General features: G+C 38.8%; 1 protein-coding gene across 3 annotated transcripts in view; it reads left to right on the forward strand.

Moving 5' to 3' along the window:
• The window catches only part of VRK2 (VRK serine/threonine kinase 2), a 46,843-nt gene that overhangs the window by 15,623 nt on the left and 9,034 nt on the right, over window positions 1-22,186 (forward strand). For 2 of the 3 annotated variants that reach the window (XM_075035388.1, XM_075035390.1), the window contains 4 exons: window positions 7,679-7,811; window positions 17,918-18,038; window positions 20,613-20,671; window positions 21,642-21,674. In XM_075035388.1, the coding sequence (XP_074891489.1) occupies window positions 7,679-7,811; window positions 17,918-18,038; window positions 20,613-20,671; window positions 21,642-21,674 (346 nt within the window). The remainder of the gene's footprint in view (window positions 1-7,678; window positions 7,812-17,917; window positions 18,039-20,612; window positions 20,672-21,641; window positions 21,675-22,186) is intronic. The other variant, XM_075035389.1, reaches the window with a different exon arrangement.

The raw sequence follows: 22,186 nt of genomic DNA on the forward strand, positions 1-22,186 counted from the left end.
GCATAACTCAAATGACTTTTTTTGTCTTGGCTATTGTGTATTTTTATGACTGCAAGAAACGCTGCTGTTTTTCACATTGAAGTCATTTTGGAAGTGTCCGTTTACAGTAATCATAAAATTTTAAGACATGTAGCTGACTTTGATCAGCTGCTTTTGAATTAACCAGGTTGTGGGTGATTTTCTGATTGTTTCTCATGTTGTCTGCATGAAGATCATGCTATACTAGTATTTTGTTTTCACAAGTAGTAAATTCATTGACAGATTAAAATTAAGGTATTTGTGAGTTACTGGACAGAGGTTTTAGGTGGAAGTATGACTTAAGTTATATTTATTGAATAAAAGAAATCAATAGATATTCCAGTTTAACTAGCTCCCAGCTCAACACGTACAAAGTGTATGTTACTGCTGAGAGGCTTTGTGTAGAATTTTGTTTCAGTAAAATTTCTTTTCCACTGGAATTATTCTATACAACATTTTAAAAAGTTCACATTCTCATTCAGAAGAGCTAACAGGACAGAATTTCTAATATTTGCTTGATTTGTAAGGTATGAATTAAACTTTCATTTCTGTATGCTTAAGAAAGCTTAGAGCTGTTCAGGTATTACTCAGATAAACTTCCCAGTCATGGTCCCCAGAAAGTACAGCAAGTGGCCACAGGTCTGCTAATTTCACTGAAGCCATGATACTATACTGTACCAGCCTACAACCATGTATTTTAAGGTAATGTGTACTATATTTAGCTTACACAGCAGGGCAGATGGTTTAATGGGACTGTTCCTGGTCAAATAAAAAATTATTTTCCAGACACAACTTGCACAATATCTTGAAGCATGTATGCTCTGTGGCTTGTGGGGCATGAAAAGAAGGAATAATCTCACCAATACCACAGCTAAAACTTTAGAATTGGCAGATCTACATATGCCACTAATTGAATATCCTTCCCCTGGAATTGTTGACTCTGTGCTGTCTGCCCCCATACTTCAATAAATGTTCTTTACCTGGGTTAGGAGTAGTACTAGACAATATTGTCACACAGATTCAGGTATTCAGGACTGTACATGTGTACTTGCACAGATGATTTTGCATTTGTCATGTCCTGGCTCTCTGCATGTGTCGTTAATTTGCATGCAATTTTGCCATGAAAGTTGCTTTTTCCTATTCCAAATGCGTCCAGTTCCTATGTAAGACTTTGTGATGTTGCGACAGGCTTTTCTACAAATCAAGCTGTCTTTATAACATGCTGGTGAGCTGAATGTATTATGTATTTACCAGAACAGTATTTTGGGAAGCTCTGTGGAGCATTGCCATTGACTGACTATGACAACAATATGGAATATCCTGTCCTGTATCCTCTAAACTGTTGTCAGAGATGCTGTATTTTAATTTGGCAATCTTGTACTAACCTTAGATACTTCAGATAAAACCTCAGACACTGTTATTGCTACCAAATCCCTGTGTAGTGTTTTGTCCAACCTACTCTCTCTGCTAAAATGGTGGATAGATAGATTGCGTTGGTCATGTCTTTTTAAAACAGTGGAACTGAGAGGTAAAGCAATCAACCTAATCTCATAAATAGGGAGTGAGAGCATCTAGCCAGTGGCACTCAGACTCAGGCATACAAGCTGAGAGACCTGTAGCTCCAGCAGGAGTTGGCATAATAAAGCTGTCTGACCTAACAATTTCTGTGGTGAGTTTTTGTTAAGAATTTTATGCTAGTGGGTTCTTGCTCTTTAGGGTCTAGGATTTTAAGAGAAAATAAATTGGAAGTGTTCTTTAATTCTAATTTTTTTTTTTAAAGAAACACTAACTAATATCTTAAAAAAAAAAAGTACTTATTCAAAATTTATCTCTGTATTCTCTTTTGGTGAAGAGACTTAAATCTCTGTTCAAAAAAGTATGTGTACCTTTATACTCAACTTTTTGGTTTTTTTTTTGTCATTTAGTGGCTGTTCGTGTGTACTCTTATGTGCAAATTTGTCACAGATTTCCTGCAGTTCCAAAAAAACCCATTTTTTCTATGTTAGACTTTCTGCTGCTACTCTCTCCTGTAAATTAACCTAGTAAATTTACACTACAGCCAATAAATAGAATAGTCCCCTTTTTTGAAAGAATGTGTGAAATCCATACTGCTGTCCCCTACCTTCTGTGGCAAGACAGAGAAACAAATAAAGTAAAGGTCCTGTCACTCTGTGACCTCCAAATGATGTTTAGAAATGGTTAGAAGATCAGAATCAACTGACCTCAAAGAGCAGCTTGCTGCAGATCTATTCAATAGAAGGGAGATAGGCCATTCAGTGAGTTACAGGTCAAAAGATCAATTCTCTAGTCAATATGTTTCTGAACATGGACCCAGCACAATGACTGACAATAGGAGTGATGTACTGAGGGAAGTACACAGCCCATGAATCTCAGAGAGGCCTGAAAGAAAACTTGAAGTGATCAGATCTATAAATTACAGAACAAGTGAAGCACTGTCTTCAGTATTGCAGCTAGTTAAAGATAATTTGGTGCATACCAGTACCAGTTTGTATGATAAAGTAGAATAAACATTATTGATATAGACTCTAAAAGAGAAATTCAAATCCATGAAACTCATTTAAATTGTGATACTGTTAAAAAGGACAAGTGGTCACCAAACAAGCTTAAAATCAGAGGTTTTTAATAAATGAAATAAGGTTTGGAAGAAGGCCTCTTCAAAACAATTTTCTTGCAGTATTTCTTCCCTCCCCTCCCCCCATGGATTATACAGGCAGACATGCTGCAGTGTTGCAGACTCAGGTCTGCACGAGAAGTTGCCTATTTGGATTTTTAAGCCATAAATTTTAATTACATTTGCATCTCAGTTCTGATTTTGATTTCAAGCATTTCTTAGACAAGACAGTTACAGAATAAAACTCTCAGACTTGATTATCATAGACAGCCCTAACCAAAAAGGAAAAAAGAATACAAAAATGTTTCAAAATGTTAACTTTTAAGACTGGCTTTCAGTGGACCAGCGTAGAAGATAGAGAGCTCACACGTTGATCATATGGTAAAAGCATGCTTGAAAACAATTCCAACTTCAAGCCATTTTTCGTTGTGAGATAAATCATTGTCATTCCTGCTCTTTAGTTTAGTATGACAGATGAATTGAGAAAAAGGAAAATCTTTTCTGTTCTCCTTCCCATGTTTTTAGGAGGGATACAGTATGCAGAGATACCATACAGAAACAGTTGAATTTTAACTCATGGATGCTGGCTATGCCCCGATCTGAGATGTACCTTCACCATCAGACAGCCTTAACTTTCATTCATCAGTCCTACTGCTACATTTGGATAGGATTGTTTACACAGGTTTAATTTCTTTTTGTAGTAATGGCCCAAATATGTTGGAGTTCAGTTGATTCCAGCATTGGGACTTGCCACTGACAAGTCACAGAAGATTTCTTCCCCTTTCTCCTTTGTTTAACCTGCTTTCCTCCTTCCTTGGCTTCTATTTTGTGAAAGATGCTATTTCTGCCCCAAACACTATACTTCAGACTTCCTGTCCCAAGATGGACTTCAGTCTACCTTTAGACTTCTTGTAGTGTGGTGTCCAACTGAAGCTGACAGCGCTGTGGCCACTAGCAACCAATCTGCCTCTTATTAGTAGGTATCTACTTAATTATTTACAGCGCTTTATGTAAGTCTAGTAGTGGAACCACTGGAAAGAAAGTTACGGAGAAAACCACGGTATTGTTATCCTTTCAGTGATAAATCTCCTGCTATATGTGCTTCAAGATAAAGAGAATGCCATGAGAATCCAAAGTGCTGGACTTATGACTTCACAGATCAGTGCAGTTATATATCATAATGTATAGAAGTTGTAAGAATTTTATGTTAAGCAGATATTTAGCACTTCAGATATAAAGCACTGCGAGGGAGTCATGCACAGAAAGGACAAGAGGACTGCCGAATCTACGGCTGGTTGCTTGTGCACATAAATAATTATTTGTGCCTGTGTGGCTGTTCGCTTGAATAAGATGGGCACATTCATGTTTGCATGAAATTAAATGCAAAGACTTTAGAAATCTGGCTTCTAATCTATAACAAAATCTATTAGTAACAGACTGTGCTAAGCACTGCTGAGTCTAGTGCAGAATGGGATGTGTAAAAAAGAGAAACTTGAACAAAAACAAGAGTTAAAATAAGTAAGTGTGTGGGAAGGAGTGTACAGTGTAACACAGCTAAACCCAGCTGTTGTAGGCTTATGTCACTGTTGCACCTTCATCATCCATGTTACTATTTCTTGTTTCAAGTGTCTTGTTTATCTTACTCTGCATATGTTTTGTTCTCTTCTTGTTCTTATTTGTTTTGTTGTTCCTAAAAAAAGCACACAGATGAAAAATATTTATGGTATTGAAACACATATTAACACTGACTTAATTTTTCTCAATATTCTTTAATACTCATCTTCTTTTCCCCCTCCCTATAACCTTATAAAAACCGCAACAACCTACAAATTTGTTAACCACCCCTACCCACCATGTTCTGAGCAAATTTGGAAGGGCATGCTGTGTTACATTATAAAAAAGTGACAACTATATAAAGAACTATATATCTTTTTAATGATGAAAGGGTTGTAATGAGAATTGATGAAATGAAGTTAATGTTAATTTAAAATAATGTAGTCATTCTGATAATGGTTGTAGCAAGGTTGTAACAGTGCATTGCTGGTTTTGTACAAGCTGAAGGGGATTGATATTTGTTGGTGGCCAAGAGGCTTTGCCTTGAGAGGCTACCATTGGTTGCATATTTGTGGAAAAAATCTGATGTGACAGTTGTGGAAGCGTTAAATGGCTCAGCTAATGACACTCATGACCAACTTCTGGAGCAAACTGTGGTACAATCATAGATGTTGTTGCGATTGCATGTGAGTGGCTTTAAGAAGTAATTGCTTCTTGGTTTCCAGGTCTTGCCACCATCAGTCAAGGCAGGATAACCTAAAGCTGCTTCTCACTTTTAGAGGGGTTTTTCAGTATAAATTTAAACTGCCCTGCTGATACAACTACTGAAGGTATTTTAAGCAAATCTGTTGCTTAAAAATGGATTAAGAGTTACTGTGATTTACCTGTAGGATAACTGGTAACTTTTTTACATAGTTCAAGTTTGACTAGCAAATATTTGTGGCTACTTTCTAGATGCCCTGTTGTTAAGATAGTTTGAGAGACCACCAAGGCTGGGCTGCCATATGGGAGGGTCTATCACATAAGCTAGCTTTCCTAGCCCAAACAGAACCAGAGCTGACAGAGGTGCTTTTCTTGTATTGTTTTTTCTAACAGTTAACATTTCATTTTAATATAAGGCATAACCTGAATTTTTAAAGGTTGAAATGCGCTCTGTATTTCATCTTATTGTATCTGGTCAACTGTACATGTCAGAAATCTATAGTCAAGCAAAATCCAGAATGTACCACTTAGCCTGGAAAGAATGCACCTTCTAGCCTACTCTGTCCTTCCCAGCCCACAAAGGATGCAGAAGACTCGCAAAACTTGATATTACGGTAGTTTAAATTAGTTCTCTCACACTGACTGTGGGCTCAATTAGGACAGGTACCAAAGCATCAGGAATACGCTGGAGAATGGTTACAGGAGAAAATCAAATCGGTCAACCCAACAAATTTTATGCCTTGTTCCAGATTTTCTAAACATGCCTACGGTCTTTAATCTTGTATCACAGTTTGTATAGTCTGTCAGGTAAAAAACATCATTGGTAATCTTAAAAGCCATCACCCTGCAGGAAGTGAGTGCTGCATCCCAGCTTACATGCTCCAAATAAGCACAGATCCTGCAGCAGAAACAGTAAAACCAAGAGACCAGCCATCCCAGGATTTGAAGCTGCCTGGAGCACAAACAGGAATCAGTAGTTCAACAGAATGTGCTACAAAATAATGCGTTAAGTTTTCTTGAGGGTTTTTTGTTTGTTTGTTTTTCCTCTACCAGGAGTGACATAATTAAATTACAAGTAAGTGCCAGAAGAGTTTATTTTAGACTTTTATAGGATAAACTGTTTTTTAGCTAAAGAGGAAACAAAACTAAGGTTCGAATAAGAAAAACTTTTTTTTTATAATATAATATGATTTAGTAGAAATGATCTTTATATGGCTTCAGATGATTTAGCTTTTGCCCAAGAGATCAGTTCCAATGACAATGTAATAGCAGTCTGTGGTTTTTTTTTTTTCCTCTTAAGTGAAAGTACCATACTTGGATATTTATAAAAAAAGCAATTACCTAATGTGAGAACTGGTCAATGTAAGGGGCAAAGGCCAGGTGGGAGTGTGAAAATGACAGAGTGAGAAAATAACCTATGGGATATTGTGGGGTGGACAGACTGTGATTAAATTCCAGCTGGTTTCAACAAGTTACTGCTTGTCAGCTGCGCTGCAGTAATTGACCATGTGCATGTATTAAGTCTACCCCTGTTGGAGGGTAGAACTTGTTAATCTGAACTTCATAGAGTGGACTTGTGCCTTTAATCTAAATCATGTGGCAGAATTGACACAGATGCAGTACCACATGCACTATGCATATAGTTCTCTACAGAGGCGTAGGAGCCAGATGGCATGTTTGGGTTTGTCTTGACAGCCAGCAGAAGAATGGAAAGTAGAATTCAGCTCTCCTGAGCTGTACTGTTTTCAGCTTCAAATACCATAAAAGTGAGCAAGACTAAGTTTAAAGTCAGTTAATACTTTTACAGTCAAGTCCCAAGAATATGCAAGTGCATCTCCCAGATACGTCATTCAGAACTGAGGGGCTTCCTCCCTCTGGTTATTTAGGTAGCTACAGTGAAGCATCTTGGGGAAAAAAAAAAAATCACCTGTGCCAGGATGGAAAGGTAAGTGTGGCAGAATGCATGAGCTTGCTGCAGTATACACAGTGGGGGCCCAAATTTTTTTCTCTTACGCTGATTTAGCTCCATGGATTTGCTTCACAGTAACTTAGAGTGAAGACTGGCTCTGTGCCTTTTTAAAATTTATTATAAATTCAGGAGTGATTTACTAAGATTGCTTTCTGGGTTGAGGGGGGGGGCTAGTTGTTTTGCTTTGTTTCATCTTACACTTTATGTTTAAATAGTTGTTGCCAGTACGAAGTTACTGACAGTGACATGCAGAAAGGTGAGACTACAGTTAGGCTGATGTCCAGCAGCCCTGTGGTCACACTCCCTGTTAGCGCTGGAGCCCTGTGTCCAGTCTGGCTGGGGGAAGCTGCTGCCTTTTGCTTCCTCTGGATTTTAAGTTGCACTGCTGTTATGAAATTGTACAGTCTCAGCTGTTGGAAAATTTGAACAGGAGTGTATATTTTCCTGTTTAAGTAAGGAGGGGAAGGGGTCCCATAAGCAACGTGAGGGTACATAAAAGGCGTATTGCAATTTATGATGTCTAGATTCTCACCTGGAGAGGAGAGAGCTTGGGAACAAAATAAAAAGACTGAAATTCTGCTCGACTCTGAAATAAGATAAGAGTATAGTAGTGGAAGGATTTAAATGGGGAGGGCAGCTGTTATAGCCCCCAGTTGTACATATTTTATCCTGAGGCACCATTTGGTTTAATAAAATTTAGATCTAAGGCTGTCCTTAACCTATCAGTTTCTTAAGACTTAATTATAAAGGTTATACTTTCAAAGGACAAAAGCATTATTCATTTGTCTGTTCATGTCTTCCAGGTTTATCTTGCAGATTATGGACTTTCCTACAGATATTGTCCCAATGGGAACCACAAACAGTATCAGGAAAATCCTAGGAAGGGCCATAATGGGACAATAGAGTTTACCAGCGTAGATGCCCACAAGGGAGTAGGTAGGTTTCTTTTTTTTTATTTCAGAGGAGTGATTACAGAATGAGTAATCAGGCTGTGTGAGCTGATGTATACAATAGAAGTAGTCTTGGGGATTGCTCAGGGTTGATCAGACCCTTGTGTGGTGACCTCTTCTTGTGCCTGGGAAGGCTTTTCCAAGGCTTGTGGGGGAAGAGGGGCAGCACGATTAAAACTGAAAGGCTGCTGCACGTGTGGTACTGGAAGGCAGACCAAGATGCCCTAAGAGGAGCTTGCTATTAAACTTAATTGGTTCATGTTGGGAGTACTGGTTTGCGTTTGCTATACTCTATAGAGGCAGAGGCAATATTTGTTAGTGTTGCATTGTCAAAGAAAAATGTTTCGAGGCTGCACTGTCCTTTAGGGAGAGCTGTGTCTGAGTGTCACCATCTGTGTTATGAGAGGATATTTCAAGATGACATTTCTTCAGCAAGGAGAAGAACCTTTTTTGAAGCCATAAAGTGTTAACTTTTTGAAATCTTTTTCCAGTAGCCTTTCATATATCTTACTTATTTAAACTCACTTTGATGGTATTGGAAACACATTTGCAGGTAAATTACATACATAGTCCTTTTATTGGATATTGATTGTACTGCCTTGCATTCCAAGGCAGACTTAATTCAACAATTCCCTAATTAGTTAAAGTCATAACCTATGTCTTGTATTCATTTACCATTAATTAAACCTTAGCTGTTTATTACACTGCAGTCCAAATCCAATAGCAGACCCATAGAGCCATGGAAAAGGGAATGGGAGGTCAATATCGAAAATATATGGTGCAGAGTCCCACTGATGGCTGCATTGTTCACAATCAATATGGTCAATGCAACACAACTTTCTTAGTTGCTATGTCAGCAAGACAAAAAGTCAATTCTAATGTTATGCTAGTGAAAAAAATGGTGATTATTGAAAAACTTTGATTCTTGCTACAAAACACTGTTTTTGTTAACTTTTCTTTCCCCTATTCCCCCAGCCCCCTTACCCCCGGGATCTTCTAAAACAAAAGGAATGGTTTTCTGCTGCCAGCTTTGCTAGGATCATAGTGTCACTAGTGATAACTGTAGAAATTTGTGCTTGTTAATAGCTGCTGAACTGTTACCTTAAACTAATACTTTCTAACGAGTTTTAGTTGGCACAAACAACTGTATATTATTGCTTTTTCTATTAAAAGGACCATTGACCATGTAATGTAGAGGGTCTTGATAATTTGCCGGCGCTGTTAAAACCTGCAATCGTTTAACTCTGGTCATTAGGAAAAATGAAATAAGACTGTCAAGTATTTGCTGCTAAGACAATTGCACAATTTCACCTGCTAAAAAATATTTTGTGGTGAAGAGAGCATCTGTTTCAGACTCTAGCCCTCCCAAGCATACAGTGCATTTTCTGGAGATCTGACTCTGGCTGTTTTTCCTGGTAGTGTGAGCAATGTGGCTGTGTACTACTATTTGATGTGGATGCTGTTTGAAGAATAGGTGGAAGCTGGAGTATTTGGGATTTGGCAGTTGGATAGTTAGAGCAGCTAGTTTGTCTAGTGGACAGGTGTCTGTTGATGAGTATGTGATTACAGGACAGGTAATTCCTTTTATTTGAAAGAGTAGGGTAATTTTACAAACTTGGGTGGCAAAAGGTGTGCACATGCAAGTGTGAGTTAAGTTGTCTTTTGCAATCTGTGGGTTAGATTACCCTCTCGAGTAGCTAAAGCCATGATGGGAATTGGTGAAAAGCAGAGGACTCCAGAAAACAAAATATTCAGAAAGATAGCTTGAGGGAGCTTACCCCATCTTACACTTGAAAATTTTTTGCTTGTTAATAGCTGCAAACAGAAAATCTACAGATTTTTCTGATGCTCCTGCCGGAAAAGCCTGCAGAACATGATGTGGTATCTGGTATGTTGCAGAGAATCCAAACTGTTCCCATTGAATGCCTCAGCTCTGACCTTGTAACAGCCTGAATCCATTAAGGTCAAATTACCAGAGTTCCCATTTGCAGCAGGTCTCTCAACATCCCAGAGAAAATATGCATCTGTAGCAACTTCTGTCAGAGATTGCACAGGTCCGGATGACAGAACACAGCGACTGGTTTCCATCATCTCATCTCTTGTTGCGAGGTTTAGAGTTGCAGATATGTTTCAGTATACTAAAGGACTTCCAACAGTTGGGGCAAAGGGCTGCTTTGCTCAACAGTCTCCTGTACTCCCGACTTATGATTGAGTCTCAGCACAGTCTGATGTACCAAGTGAGGTGGGATGCTCTTCTGAAAGGTGTTTAAAGACTGCTTTGCTGATGGCAAATTGAAGCTGCATAGATAGCCTTCATTCTAGTATTGCCTGATTTTTCAGAGTGGAGTATTTTCTTATTTCAGTGCACATGGAATGTAGTTCTAATTTTCAAATGTTATTTTATATAAATGAGATCCTTTCCAGAGGGTGTTTCCTGAATTTACTTAGCGACATAAATATCTCAAACCTCAAAAACCCTGAATAGTACCAGTTGCTGCACTGGGCTAGGCAAACGAGAACATTTTGACTTGCTCATAAAGTAGGAACCTGAATATATACAGCGATTTGAGGTACATGCTGAAACTTAAAACAAAATTATGAATTTGTTGCTTTCAAAAGTGCCTCTTGGCAATGCTTGAAGCTGATAACCTCCTTGCATAACACCAGTGAAATGTAACTACTTCCCACTAATTTAGATCAACACTGGTGTTTCCCTAGTTGAACTGAGAGTTTAGCTTAGCTGCATGCCTGTTTATTCCCCAGGCTCTCTGTACAGTTCATCAGCTCAACCTCATGTAGAGGTTAGGCAGTCCACTGAGATCCAGAAAGTTTCCTACCAGTGGCCACCGCATGGTAACACTTTTAGGTGGTAGAATTAGTCCGTATTCTTCTGACAGCCTCTGGTAAGGGGTGAGTCGGATGTGCTGTTCCTGTGGCAGCTGATGGCGAATTGCTGCCTTCAAACAAGTTACTTTAGTGCATGCTGGTGTACACTGATGGTACTGATGGCTTTGACTTTGTGCTGGAACTGAAGAAGAATTCCCCCTGAGCTGGGAAAGGCTAGGAGCAGCTGCCCTGCCTCGTGTCCCAGCTCTCCATGCTGGTTTTGTCTTTAGTTTTGCATGGCTCACCTCTGCTCTGCCTGGTGTGTGTGGGCCCCAGAGACTGGCTCTTCTGTGCCACAGCACTGCTTGGGGGCTTCCAGACTTGGCAGGTGTTTGCAAATATTCATTGCAATCTCAGTTACATCCCCTATCTATGTCTAGAGTTCACTTTGAACCAAGTCAGGGCCCAAGTTGGACTTTGCCACAAGATCTGACCCGCACCGTCAGCATTCCTGTATTTGGTGGCTGGATCTCATTGCAACCAGCATGTGGGTTTTTTAAAATTAAAACCTTTTTCTTTAATGCAGATTTCATGTGGCACAACTGCATTGTTAGTTTTAGAGTAGTATTTGAGTGTATTCATTGTATTCATTTTTAAAGACCATACTGTATAAACAGTACTACATTTTTGTTTGTTGATTGATAATTAAAGAGAATTATATCTGCACCCAGTGTACATTTAAAAAATTGTTACATAGTTAGTGTTAAAAAGTAATATTTGGATCAATGCCTCCTATGGATTTTTTGTAGATTTTCTACTCACTGAGGCATGCAGTCAATACCTAATTTCTCTGGAGATATACTGCGCTTAACATATTGAGTTTTTTTTAAATACTCTGGTCCTGTGCATTGAGTGCATAAGACCAGTTTTAATTTGCTATCATTGATGAACATAAGAGTATGAACTGTCTATGTTGAATTCCCTCCAGCATATATTTGTGTTTGCCATAGATTTCAAGATGACTCTCTTCCTTTTAACAACATTTCACAGCAGCTATTAGCAGTTTTGCCACCTCTCGCATTGGGTAGAGGGCCTACCGAAATCCTTGCAGAACTTCTGTCTACATCTGGAATAGTAAAAGCTGCTTAAGACAGTAATAGTGACTATTGACAAGCTTAAGGATAAGTAGAATGTCTGATTACATTTGCCTCAATTAGGCCCACTGGTTGTCGCTTTTTTGTAGCTGGTGAATAAGTGTTGTCTGAGCTGGTTTCATTGAGCAAAAGTGTGTTTATTTTCATCTTCTGTGTTGGGGAAGGCAGTTGCAGCTATGTTTGATGCCATATTTTAGCCAGTTCTTTGTGCCCCTCACATTGGGTTATTGCAACATGCGCTCCTTGAGGTCCATCTGAATGCCTGTACTCTGTGTTTGTACAGGGCGGTGCAGGCATCGGGCTGATTGTAGGGAAAGCTCTGCAGTTCTTGTTCTTACTTTCCCCGCTGGTCTGACAGAACTGTTGCTGTTTGATATTAAAAACATAGCTCAATGCTGGTCCATTTTTCCTTTTCCTTTACATGCAGGGGTCGACTAGAATATATGCAGGGTTCATTTTGTGAGGAAGGATGTGCAAGAATATAAACACCTGTGCCTGGAAACATATTCTTTCTGAGCCCACATGGCTTCCAGAGAACAGAGCTCTAAATGGCTCTGGATCAAGAGGTTTATTTGGCATCTGTCCATGTGTAGTTAGGATTCAGAGGGAGCCTGCTGGATTTTTTTGTCAGTCAAATGAATTATTGATTTGCTGCAGTTTGGTATGTGTTTCCCAAAGACTGTGTGCAGGACAAATTTTAAATCCTAAAAATAAAAGGCAAATATAACTGATCTGGTGAAAAATGGGTGGAACTTCGCAGTGTGAAATAAATAAAAAGATGCTTTAGTTTCTGAGTGTTGGATTAGAGATGTGTGCCCAGCAGAAGAGGGAGCAGGAAGTTGTTGTAAGCGAAAGAAGAGTCAGGCTTTAGCAAGGAGAAGATTGCATAGGTTCCTATAACCACCTCTGTAAGCTTATTCTGTCCTGCCAACAATGTCCAGAAGCAGCAAAAATAATATGATGAGCATCACAACTTTCTAGCACAACTGATAAGTGTGGCTGGGAATTGGCTGTTTAATTTTGGCTGTTTAATTTTGGTTCTCATTCTCTACACCAGGAATTCAAAAAATTAGTGAATCTCACAGCTGCTTGCCAGCCCCTTACCTTTATGATTTTTTTTTTTTTTTCTGCCACACAGATGTGAAAGAAGAGTAAAACTTCCTGTCCCTACTCTCCTGCCACACGTTCTCCTTACTACAAGCTTGGAACCTTTTGCTTCCGACCAGGTACCTGCACCTCTTGCCACCACCATTTTATCTCCCACCCAGATCTCGTGGTGAAGTTCCCTTGCATCTTCCAGCCTTCCCACTACATAAACTTCTCCCCATCAAATAAGGACCCCAGCCTTCTTCCTTTCAGCACATCCCATTCCACCAGTCCTGATGATTATTCACTCTCTGTCCATGTTTAGAGGAGAATTTTGCTGCTGGCTACACTCTTCTATTACAGGTGCAGCAGAGCAAACGTGAAAACAAGGAGGCTCTGCAGTTAGATCTTGCTGGTCAGTGGATATGTGTAACTGCTTGTTTGGAGGTTGCTGTGCACATGTTTGCACATTAGGCTGTTGTGATTGTCCGGGCCGGCTCTGCTATTTTGAAGAGGTTTGAGGATCACAGTTTGGGAACTTCTGGCCTGCAGGACCTGCTGGCTCGCAGTGTGCTCATGAGCTTGGCCATGGCAGGACAGCGGCAGTGGTGTTCCTGCTTTTGTGGGTCTTGAAGTGAGTTATTCAACTACTGTGCTGGGACTGCATCCCGTGACCGACAGTGCTGATGTGTGGGCTGGTCTCCAGGTTCGAGGCTGCTTTTGAGAGGATGTGAGCCTTCAGGACTGTGAGGCCGGTATTGTCAGCATGGCACCTCTGTGACTGCCCAAGGCGAGGTCAGTGCTGGGGAGTTGCAGTTGTATCCTCCTTGTGAACAACTGCAGGAACTCCTGCCAGCTCTGCAGTATGTTTTGTGCTGATCAGCCATATGACCAGTTGAGCGTATAGCTGTAGGATCCGAGTTGAGGAGAGAGACCACAGCTGGCGCAGGAAAAGTCACTCATTGCTATGTCCCAGACTGAGTTCTCTGGAAGAGTTGGAGTCCTGTTGTGGTGACACCATGTTTGCACTGGATTTTTCTTTCCAGCATTCTGTGGTGGTGGTTATTGTCAGTGAGTACTTCAGCAACATGCCAAGCTAATGGTGCAGAACTGTACATGAGAGGAGGAGAGGTTGTTCCTGGCCCCTGCTGGCAGTTGCCCTGCCTGAGACTGGATAACTCTGTACGGAATGGCCTCCAAGCATTAAAATTTATCATTAATTTAACTATATTTATCTAACCTTTTCTCTGTAGCCACCCGCTCTATCCAGTTAGTCACTGTCCTGCTGCAGTGAACTCCTCAGACTGACCAGTACCTGGGGGAAGCAATACTTCATTATTAGCTTTTTTTTTGGTCTTTTCCTTTCTCCTGCCCCTAACGTAGGCAGATTTTTGACAAGTCTTGTATTTGTCTGTTTTTTTTATCATCTCAACCTTGAGTTAAGAAGTTATATCACTTTTAGTTCATTTATTAAAACATTGTGATGATACATTTTTAACATAATTATATTTCTCTGTGGTCATGTTAACACTCCTTTCCTTTATGGGCTTTTGGATTAATGGCTGAGAGTTATATTTGTTTGTGAATTAACATGAATTTGTATGCTGTAATGCCAGTGAGAATTGGAGGTTCCACTGCATGCAGATGCAATGTGAGCAACTAAAATGATCCTTTTTATGAAAACCTTCCAATCTAAAGAAATGCTAATGGTGAAATTATAATGTAACAGTGCTAATTAAATATAATAGAAGAACATTTCATCTGTCACTCATTAGCCTCCTAGATCCTTACAAAAGGCTTGAGAAAGTTAGCTTAACAAGGGCCATAGAGGAAAACTCCCATTTTTATGTGGGTTTCAGATGAGTTCTTGGGAGCAGTGTAGTTTTGAAAGCATATTGTGGCCAGTGTGATAACATTTATGACCTATTTTGAAATAGTAATCTGAGTATAAATTAGGGCTCAGGTAGCTGCCAAATCCAGTATACAGAGATACATAATACATTTTCTTCTCAGGGTGAATTGCTTCAGTTACGTTGTTCTGAGTTATCATTGAACCCTGTGCCTGCATGTTTGAGTATATGTTTGTGGTGTACATTAAACTTGTTATGGCCTGACTCTGATTTCATTGACATGGTTGTTAGTTCATTAACTTCAGTGGAGTTGTTCCTCATTTATTTTGGCAGGAGTGAGGACAGAATCAGGCGTTAAATCTTCAAATTAAAAAATTAAACTATAAAAATACTGTGAAATAAAATATCACCAATGTGTTCCCGTTAAATAGTATTTCATATGAGACTAAAATAATAATTAAAAAAATCCTGGTTAATAGAAAAGCAGAAATCAAATATCTATTAAAAAGAAAGAAAGAAAAAAACCCCAACAAGTCTTTAGTCTACAGAGAAATAAGAGAATTTGATTTAAATAAGTACTATTTTGAATGTATACTCTCGTGTGGCAGTTATCAAGCAGAATCATTTTATTTTTGCATGGCTATCAGATTTAAAATGAAGGCAGATTGACTTCTGTCAGTTGATGTTTACCAAGAATTCTTGGAATCCCTAGTTGTATTAGCAGATTTATTTTTGCAAGTAAACATATAGTTGAAACTTATGTATTAGTACTTTATTTGGGGTGAAACCCTAATTATTCCATTGTTCATAGATCATATTAATTCATTAAAGATTAGTGAGTGAATACTTTTATTATAAAGATCTAAATGATTTAAAAAGTTGTGGAAGTTAGCATCTCTAATACCAAGCTGACAAAGGAGCAGAGAGAAAGAATAAGATAGTACAATCAAATACTCAAACATTGACATTTTCACGTGGTTCTGTGAAAAAAAACACATGTAAATATCTTTATGTAGTAACACTTGCAGTGACCTGGGAGATAAAGTGATATGGGAGTTTACCATCTCTCTGTAAAACATTTCCCCTTTTATTTTTTTAGTAATGTATGGCTTAGTTACACATACCTTTTTTTTCCCTAGCTGACTACTGTGGCTTTAGGAAGGTACTAGTAAAGTCTTACTTGCACACGTCTCCCTGTTTGTGGTGGTTTTGCCCTAGTGTTAGTCAGAAAATGGCTCAAGATTGGCATGTGAGCAAGAAGGTAATTAGTCATGGCCAAAATGTTAACTGTGAAGTAAACTTTACTCTCTGGGGACTGCTTTGTCAGAAAACAAGTTATCTTAGGTTAGCTTCTGAAATCTAATTGACTTAGCATTATTTACAGATTCATATCAATTAGTCCCTCAGTGGAAAAAAAGTGGTCTATTGTAACTTTGACAGTTTTTCTCCAAAGGCCACTTTCTGTAGCTCATCTTACACGAGCAGGTGCCAGAAAAGCATTGTGTGAAAATCAGAGGATCTGCAATCAAAAATGCTGGCTTATATGGTTATAATCTGGAATTGCCATAATGGAAAAAGGAGTTGTGAACACATGTGTATGAATGGAATTGTTCCACAGTTAACAGGAGATTTATGGCTGAAGAAATCACTACAGAACAGCAAGTGGTAGAGATTGTGTTTTTATTTTAATATGAGAGCCAAGTCTTGCATTAGGATGTTGCTGAATCTAGTGCAGAAAATAAATGACACCCAAGGGATAGTGTAGCATTCTGTTAGATAGAAGGGCCTTTAATAATCCCATAGTCTAATAGCAGTTAAGATAGAGAATGTGTAAGAACTAATCTTCTGCTTTTACAATAAAGTGTGTACGGTATCAAGAAACAGTTATGATGTGTTGGCACTGTAGCTTTTAGCAGATGACTCTTTAAATTAAAAAATAAGTTTGCTGAGTGACTTTCTGGAATTTATTTAATGAAGGCCCATAAAATATGGTATCTGTTTACAGCTGGATTAACAGCATAGTGCTCAACTACTAGGCTTTAGGCTAAACAAAAAGTACCAAACAAATCTGAAATCTTTCCTTTCTGGAAAGTGCAAATTCATTTTGGAAAAGCATAAATTTAACTTCTACACCTGTCTGTCTTTAATCACAATTAACAGTTTCTGGTTTTGCAGCTTCCATGTGGTTTCAACTTGCAAACTATAGGCTGCAAGTCAAATGTGTATGAAGAAATATTACAGCAATCCTGCTTGTTCAGTTTTTTTCAAGTTTGGTTTCCTCTGAATAGCAGCAAGCAATAGCAATTCTATTAGTATTGCACTCCCCCCCCCCCCTTCTCTTGGAAAAGTCAATCTAGAGATTAACTTCAGTTACCCATTTTTCTGCATAGAAGATGGTTGGGGATGGGGTTAATTTGTGATTGAATTATATGTACTGTATTTGTATTCTGTAGTTAGTGTATTTGGGGTGTACAGAGTGAGAATAAGATGTTCCTGAAATAACTTCCTTTTTGGAAGCAATAGTGGTAAGTTTACACAGGACTTGCTAAACACCAAGTATATTTTAGCCTATGCTACAACTCTCTAAACAAACAGTTCACAGTACTTGTAAGCAGACAACTTTGGTGTGTAAATGTACACTAGATGGCAGTTTTGTCATATCTTCCAAGTTCAAATAGCTCTGTAGGAGAACAGGAAAGGCCATCAGTGTTTAGTCTGCACTCACAGGGTCCCTGCATGACCAATGTGGACCCCATGGACTTCCTGGAACATGTGTTAGCAATTTAGCAGCAGACATTTATTTCTTTGTTTTACTGCTTGGCTCTTTGAGAAAGTGTTGGTACTCAGTTATGGGCTGTCTGGATCATGTCAGAGGCCATGGGGATCAAGTCCATGTGACAGGCCAGACTGAGGAAGGATGAAGTTGGAGGAGGTGAGGAAGCTGACCCTTACTTCAACAGTAACAAGTCACTGCCTGTCTGTGGACTGTGGCCAAATGCCGGGGCGTTTTAGGTCTAATACAGCTGAATAAACAAAACACTTTGCCCATTTGGCTTTTTCATATTTCATCAACACTAGTTCAATCAAAGTCTTTTCTATTTCCTAAGAAGAGGTTTTTATTCTTCATCTTTTTTTTTTTTTTTTTTCCTCTTCCCCCCTCCTTCCCCACATTTTAGCCCCATCCAGACGAGGTGACCTTGAAATCCTTGGCTACTGCATGCTGCAATGGTTATGTGGGAAGCTACCCTGGGAACAGAACCTGAAGGACCCTGTAGCTGTCCAGACTGCGAAAACAAAGTAAAAATAAAACAACACACATGTACATGCGCATACCACCCTAGAACCCTGCAATGCCCTCATCACTTAACAAAACAGGTCTGAAAAAGACAGCTTTACATGCTGTAGAGTAAGACATTATGAGAAAGCTAAAACAATTTTCCTTAAGAAAGAAGCAGTTAAAAATGTGGGCTCCATGTGCACATGGAGTCTTCCACATGTTTATGTCTGTACTGCTGTACCGAGATGATAAATTCAAATGCACACTACACAGTCATTTTGTCTGCTATGTATTTTTTTTTAATACTCCTTTTTAAAGAAAACATTTGTGAATTAGTGCAGGCCTGATTGCACGTACAGAAGGTTGTTGTGTGTTTCCATTAAACTTCATGGGTGCTTTGTAGAGACTATAATACAAATATCTCTTGGGAAGTTTTTCCACACATGCATTCAATTTATTTAACTTTCTATATGATACTGTTTTTCAGATGTCTTTATGTAGGTTTTTAATGTTATATAAGCCTACTGCCACTAAAAACAATTAAATACCAAAGTAGTAAGGAACTTGATTAAAATCTTTCCTTTTTCCCAGCATGACTCATTTAGAGCTTACTAAAGGAACCAAGTGCATTAGTGTTTTCTTTCTCTGCTTTCACGGTTGGGACTTGAGAGAGTTAATTGCATGTAGTACAGTGTAGGGCTGTAGAAGACTATACAGAAGAGTAGTTACCCATAAATGTAACATCACAATTGGAGAAGGCAGCAAACTTTTAAGTAGGGCAAGTCACAACAGAGGTACACAATAGGGATAGCTGATCCACAGAAATCAATCTGCAAATTCAGTGTGGCATTGGTTCTCAACAGAGAAAAAGGTTAGCCTGCAGACTGTGGATAATACAGATTGCATCTGTAAATGTTGACATCGTATGTTATGTTTAATATTTCTCCTTTAGAAGTTCTGATCATTACACAACCCCCTGCAAGGTAACACTTATACAATTCAATGTTAAATCAATTTAATCAATCAAGCTGCTTCACTAATTCTTCCCTTGCGGTTAACCCTTAGATTGCTAGCATTTTCAGGAGGCCAAGCAAACAGATGCTTTGAGGAAATGCACAGAAAATGATATGGATTCTATTTATCAGAAATATCCAGTTAGTCTAATGAATTATGTTCTTGGTATTAGGTAACTTGGTCAGGTAATCCCCTTGTATTTATCTTAATTTTCAGTGCCTATACTGTTTTCAAAGGCCAGAAATAGACATCTGGATATATGTGTGTATCCAGTTGCCTACAGGTTAGTTAGTACATTAAGCAGCACAGTTGAATCACTGCTAAGCGTGCCAGTCCTTTGCTGCAGAGTCTGTGATGCTGAGGAAGAAGGGGCTGGGCCTGGAAGGTGGGGTGCAGTTGAAAGGTAGGAGCCCAAGCAGCACCTCCAACTCTGTTGTTCACAAATTGTCTCATCCTCTCACCCTTTCACTACAAGTTCTTAGTCTTTCCTCCCAGTGACACTGGGGCAATGAGGCAACTGTGCCAAAGCTTTCGGCATTGGTAAAGGAATATTTAAGGACTGCTGGTATATTTGAGTTTAGAAATGTTAGTGCCATTCTATAATTGGAGGAGAGGCTCCATTTGAATTGGAATTTAAGCTAGGTTACAGGAAAATGTTTATGTTTAGATGTTTCATTTCCCCAAAATTGAAACCCCTATTTCTGATACTAAACAACAGATTACTGAATTGAAGGTATTAACTTATGTACCCCAACTTTATGCATTTGAGAACACACCCCATTACTTATTGGTGGAGCTTTTATGGCTCCTTTAAACAAACAAAAGGGATCCTTTAACAGTATTAACAGCTAGACTGAACTAACAGATTTCACTTACTCGGGGCAAGGGGGCTTGTGCAGCTGCAGGTTCCTACAGGTGCTAGGAGATCATCCTGGTTCATGTCTGCACAAAGATGAGCTGGTGATACTTCATCTGTTTTTAGGGTATGATTGATTCTAAGCTCCAGTGTCCTTTGCTATTTCTGTTTCTGGATAGATAGAAAGTACATCTGTGACCCTGCCCTTCAGTTTATGAAGTGCATGGGACTTAAGGTCGTTTAACCTCCCTCTCCCCTTTTGTCCCTGCTGTGCTTGCTTGTAATTTTGACAGCCATCACCCAGCTGCCTGTGAGCTATGTGGCAGAAAGAGCCTGATGCTAAATGACTAGTAGGCAGACCAGAACTGCTTCTTAAATTCCAAAATACAAGTATTAATCATTAAGCTGAAATCAGAACAAGCTATTTCAGCTCAAAGGATTTTTCTTTTTCTTTCTAGAAAGCTTAAAACATCTGCAAAGAAAAACTTAATGTTAAAGTGCAGTCTTAGCTGTAAGCCTGGTCTTGGTGAAATCAGCAGTCTCCAAAGGGTTAAAAATATAGCTGGTAAGAGGAGATTTTGTTTTAAAAGCAGTACTGTGAATCATTAGCTATCCTGGAGGTCCACTCCCTTTGGAATTGAGACTTGCTGTCTTCTGAAATCCCAAATGAAGAATCACCTGCTCCAAAACCACATTAAATTGTTGCACTCTCATGTTGTTTCAGGCTTATGGATGAGCTCCCAGATTCAGTGATGGAATGGGATTCTTCTGGAAGCAGCTGTAGTAAGTGTACTTGCACTATGTACCATATAGTTCTTTAGCCTGTTACAAAAAATACTTGAATGTCTTACTCTATTTGGGGGAAGCAGAAGATAAGTGAAAGTAACACAAATTTAACAAAGTCTTCGGTTTAAAATCTTAAATGCAATTGCTAAGTTTTGCACCTTAAGGCAGGTGCCTTCACCAGGCCTGAGTCCATGCAGTATTACTGGGCTCTGGTCTTGGGGCAAACTATAGTGTGCAAGCAGAAGTCATCCTTGAATCAAGCCCTTGAAATCAAGCCTGCGTGAACCACTGTTACGCATACCTTTCCAACAGAAGAATTCAGCCTGCAGTATCTGTGTTTAGCTGATAACGCAGTAGTTACGTAATACTCATTGTTAGATTATGTCACACTCGTTAATTCAGGTTGCAGTTTAATTGAACTAATATTTCTGACTTCAGTGGAAATGGATCAGGCCCTTCATGTACAAGCTTATTATATTTTAAGCATTTTTAGCTCAAAGGCTTGTTTATTGCAGAGGAAGAAGGTAAATTCTGGATGCTGTTGAATGCTGGTCACTCTGCAATAAATGACTCTTGATGATTACTGATACAGGATACTTGGGATGCTTAATGCTTTTATTGCAGGAACTCTTTTTCTGCGACTTTCCTGCATTATCCCATAAACAAGTATGAAGCAGATGAAATGGATGTTGAGGGCTAAATTTTCATCCCCAGTGTGTGGTAGTGTAAAAATCTTAATCAGTCTCATCTGTGATGTATGCCATGCTGTGACATAAGGGATCTTAGCCATATGTAATCCAAGGTGTTAGGAAGCAGTGACTATCTTAGAAACAGAAGTAGCTTTTAGTATGGAAATAGTAAGCAACTGTCTACAAAAGGTTTATTGCTTAGTATTCAGAATTTGAAAAAGCAAGTGAATGGACAGTTTATCTTGTCATATGTTTCTTCCTTCACTGAAATACAAAAGTAACCAAGGGAAAACACCAACTTTTCTTCAAAGGTCAGTATCTATTTTGATTTATTGACTTATTTTCATAGCATTTCTGTATTAGAATTATTAGAATGCATCATGTATTACATAAAATATATTCATGATGTGTATACATATTTAATAAATCTTTACTTCTGAGATTTTATCAGATGCTAATATCTGGTGTAGTACTCCAGTTTTAGGATACACTTGGGTCTTCAACTGAAAGAAAAGTTTGATTCCCCCCCCCCCCCCATATGTTTTTCCTAATAGCATTATTTCTGCCCATTCAGTGGTTTCCCTGTTTCTAGAACTGCTTGATAATGATAGCAAAATAATGCTGCTGTTAGACTGCTCTAGGATGTAATCTCAAAAACAATATGTGTCCAAGTAGTAGAAGTATAAAAAAAAAAAAAGTAGCTTTTTTCCAAAGCATTCAAAGTGTTATATCTATGCAGATTAAAATAGTGTTGTTGAGAGTAGTTAATATTTAGAGGGGTATTATGATCTATCAAATATAAAATGATTTTATTTTATACAGA

This window comes from Buteo buteo, chromosome 9 (assembly GCF_964188355.1).
Source record: "Buteo buteo chromosome 9, bButBut1.hap1.1, whole genome shotgun sequence".
Taxonomy (NCBI): domain Eukaryota; kingdom Metazoa; phylum Chordata; class Aves; order Accipitriformes; family Accipitridae; genus Buteo; species Buteo buteo.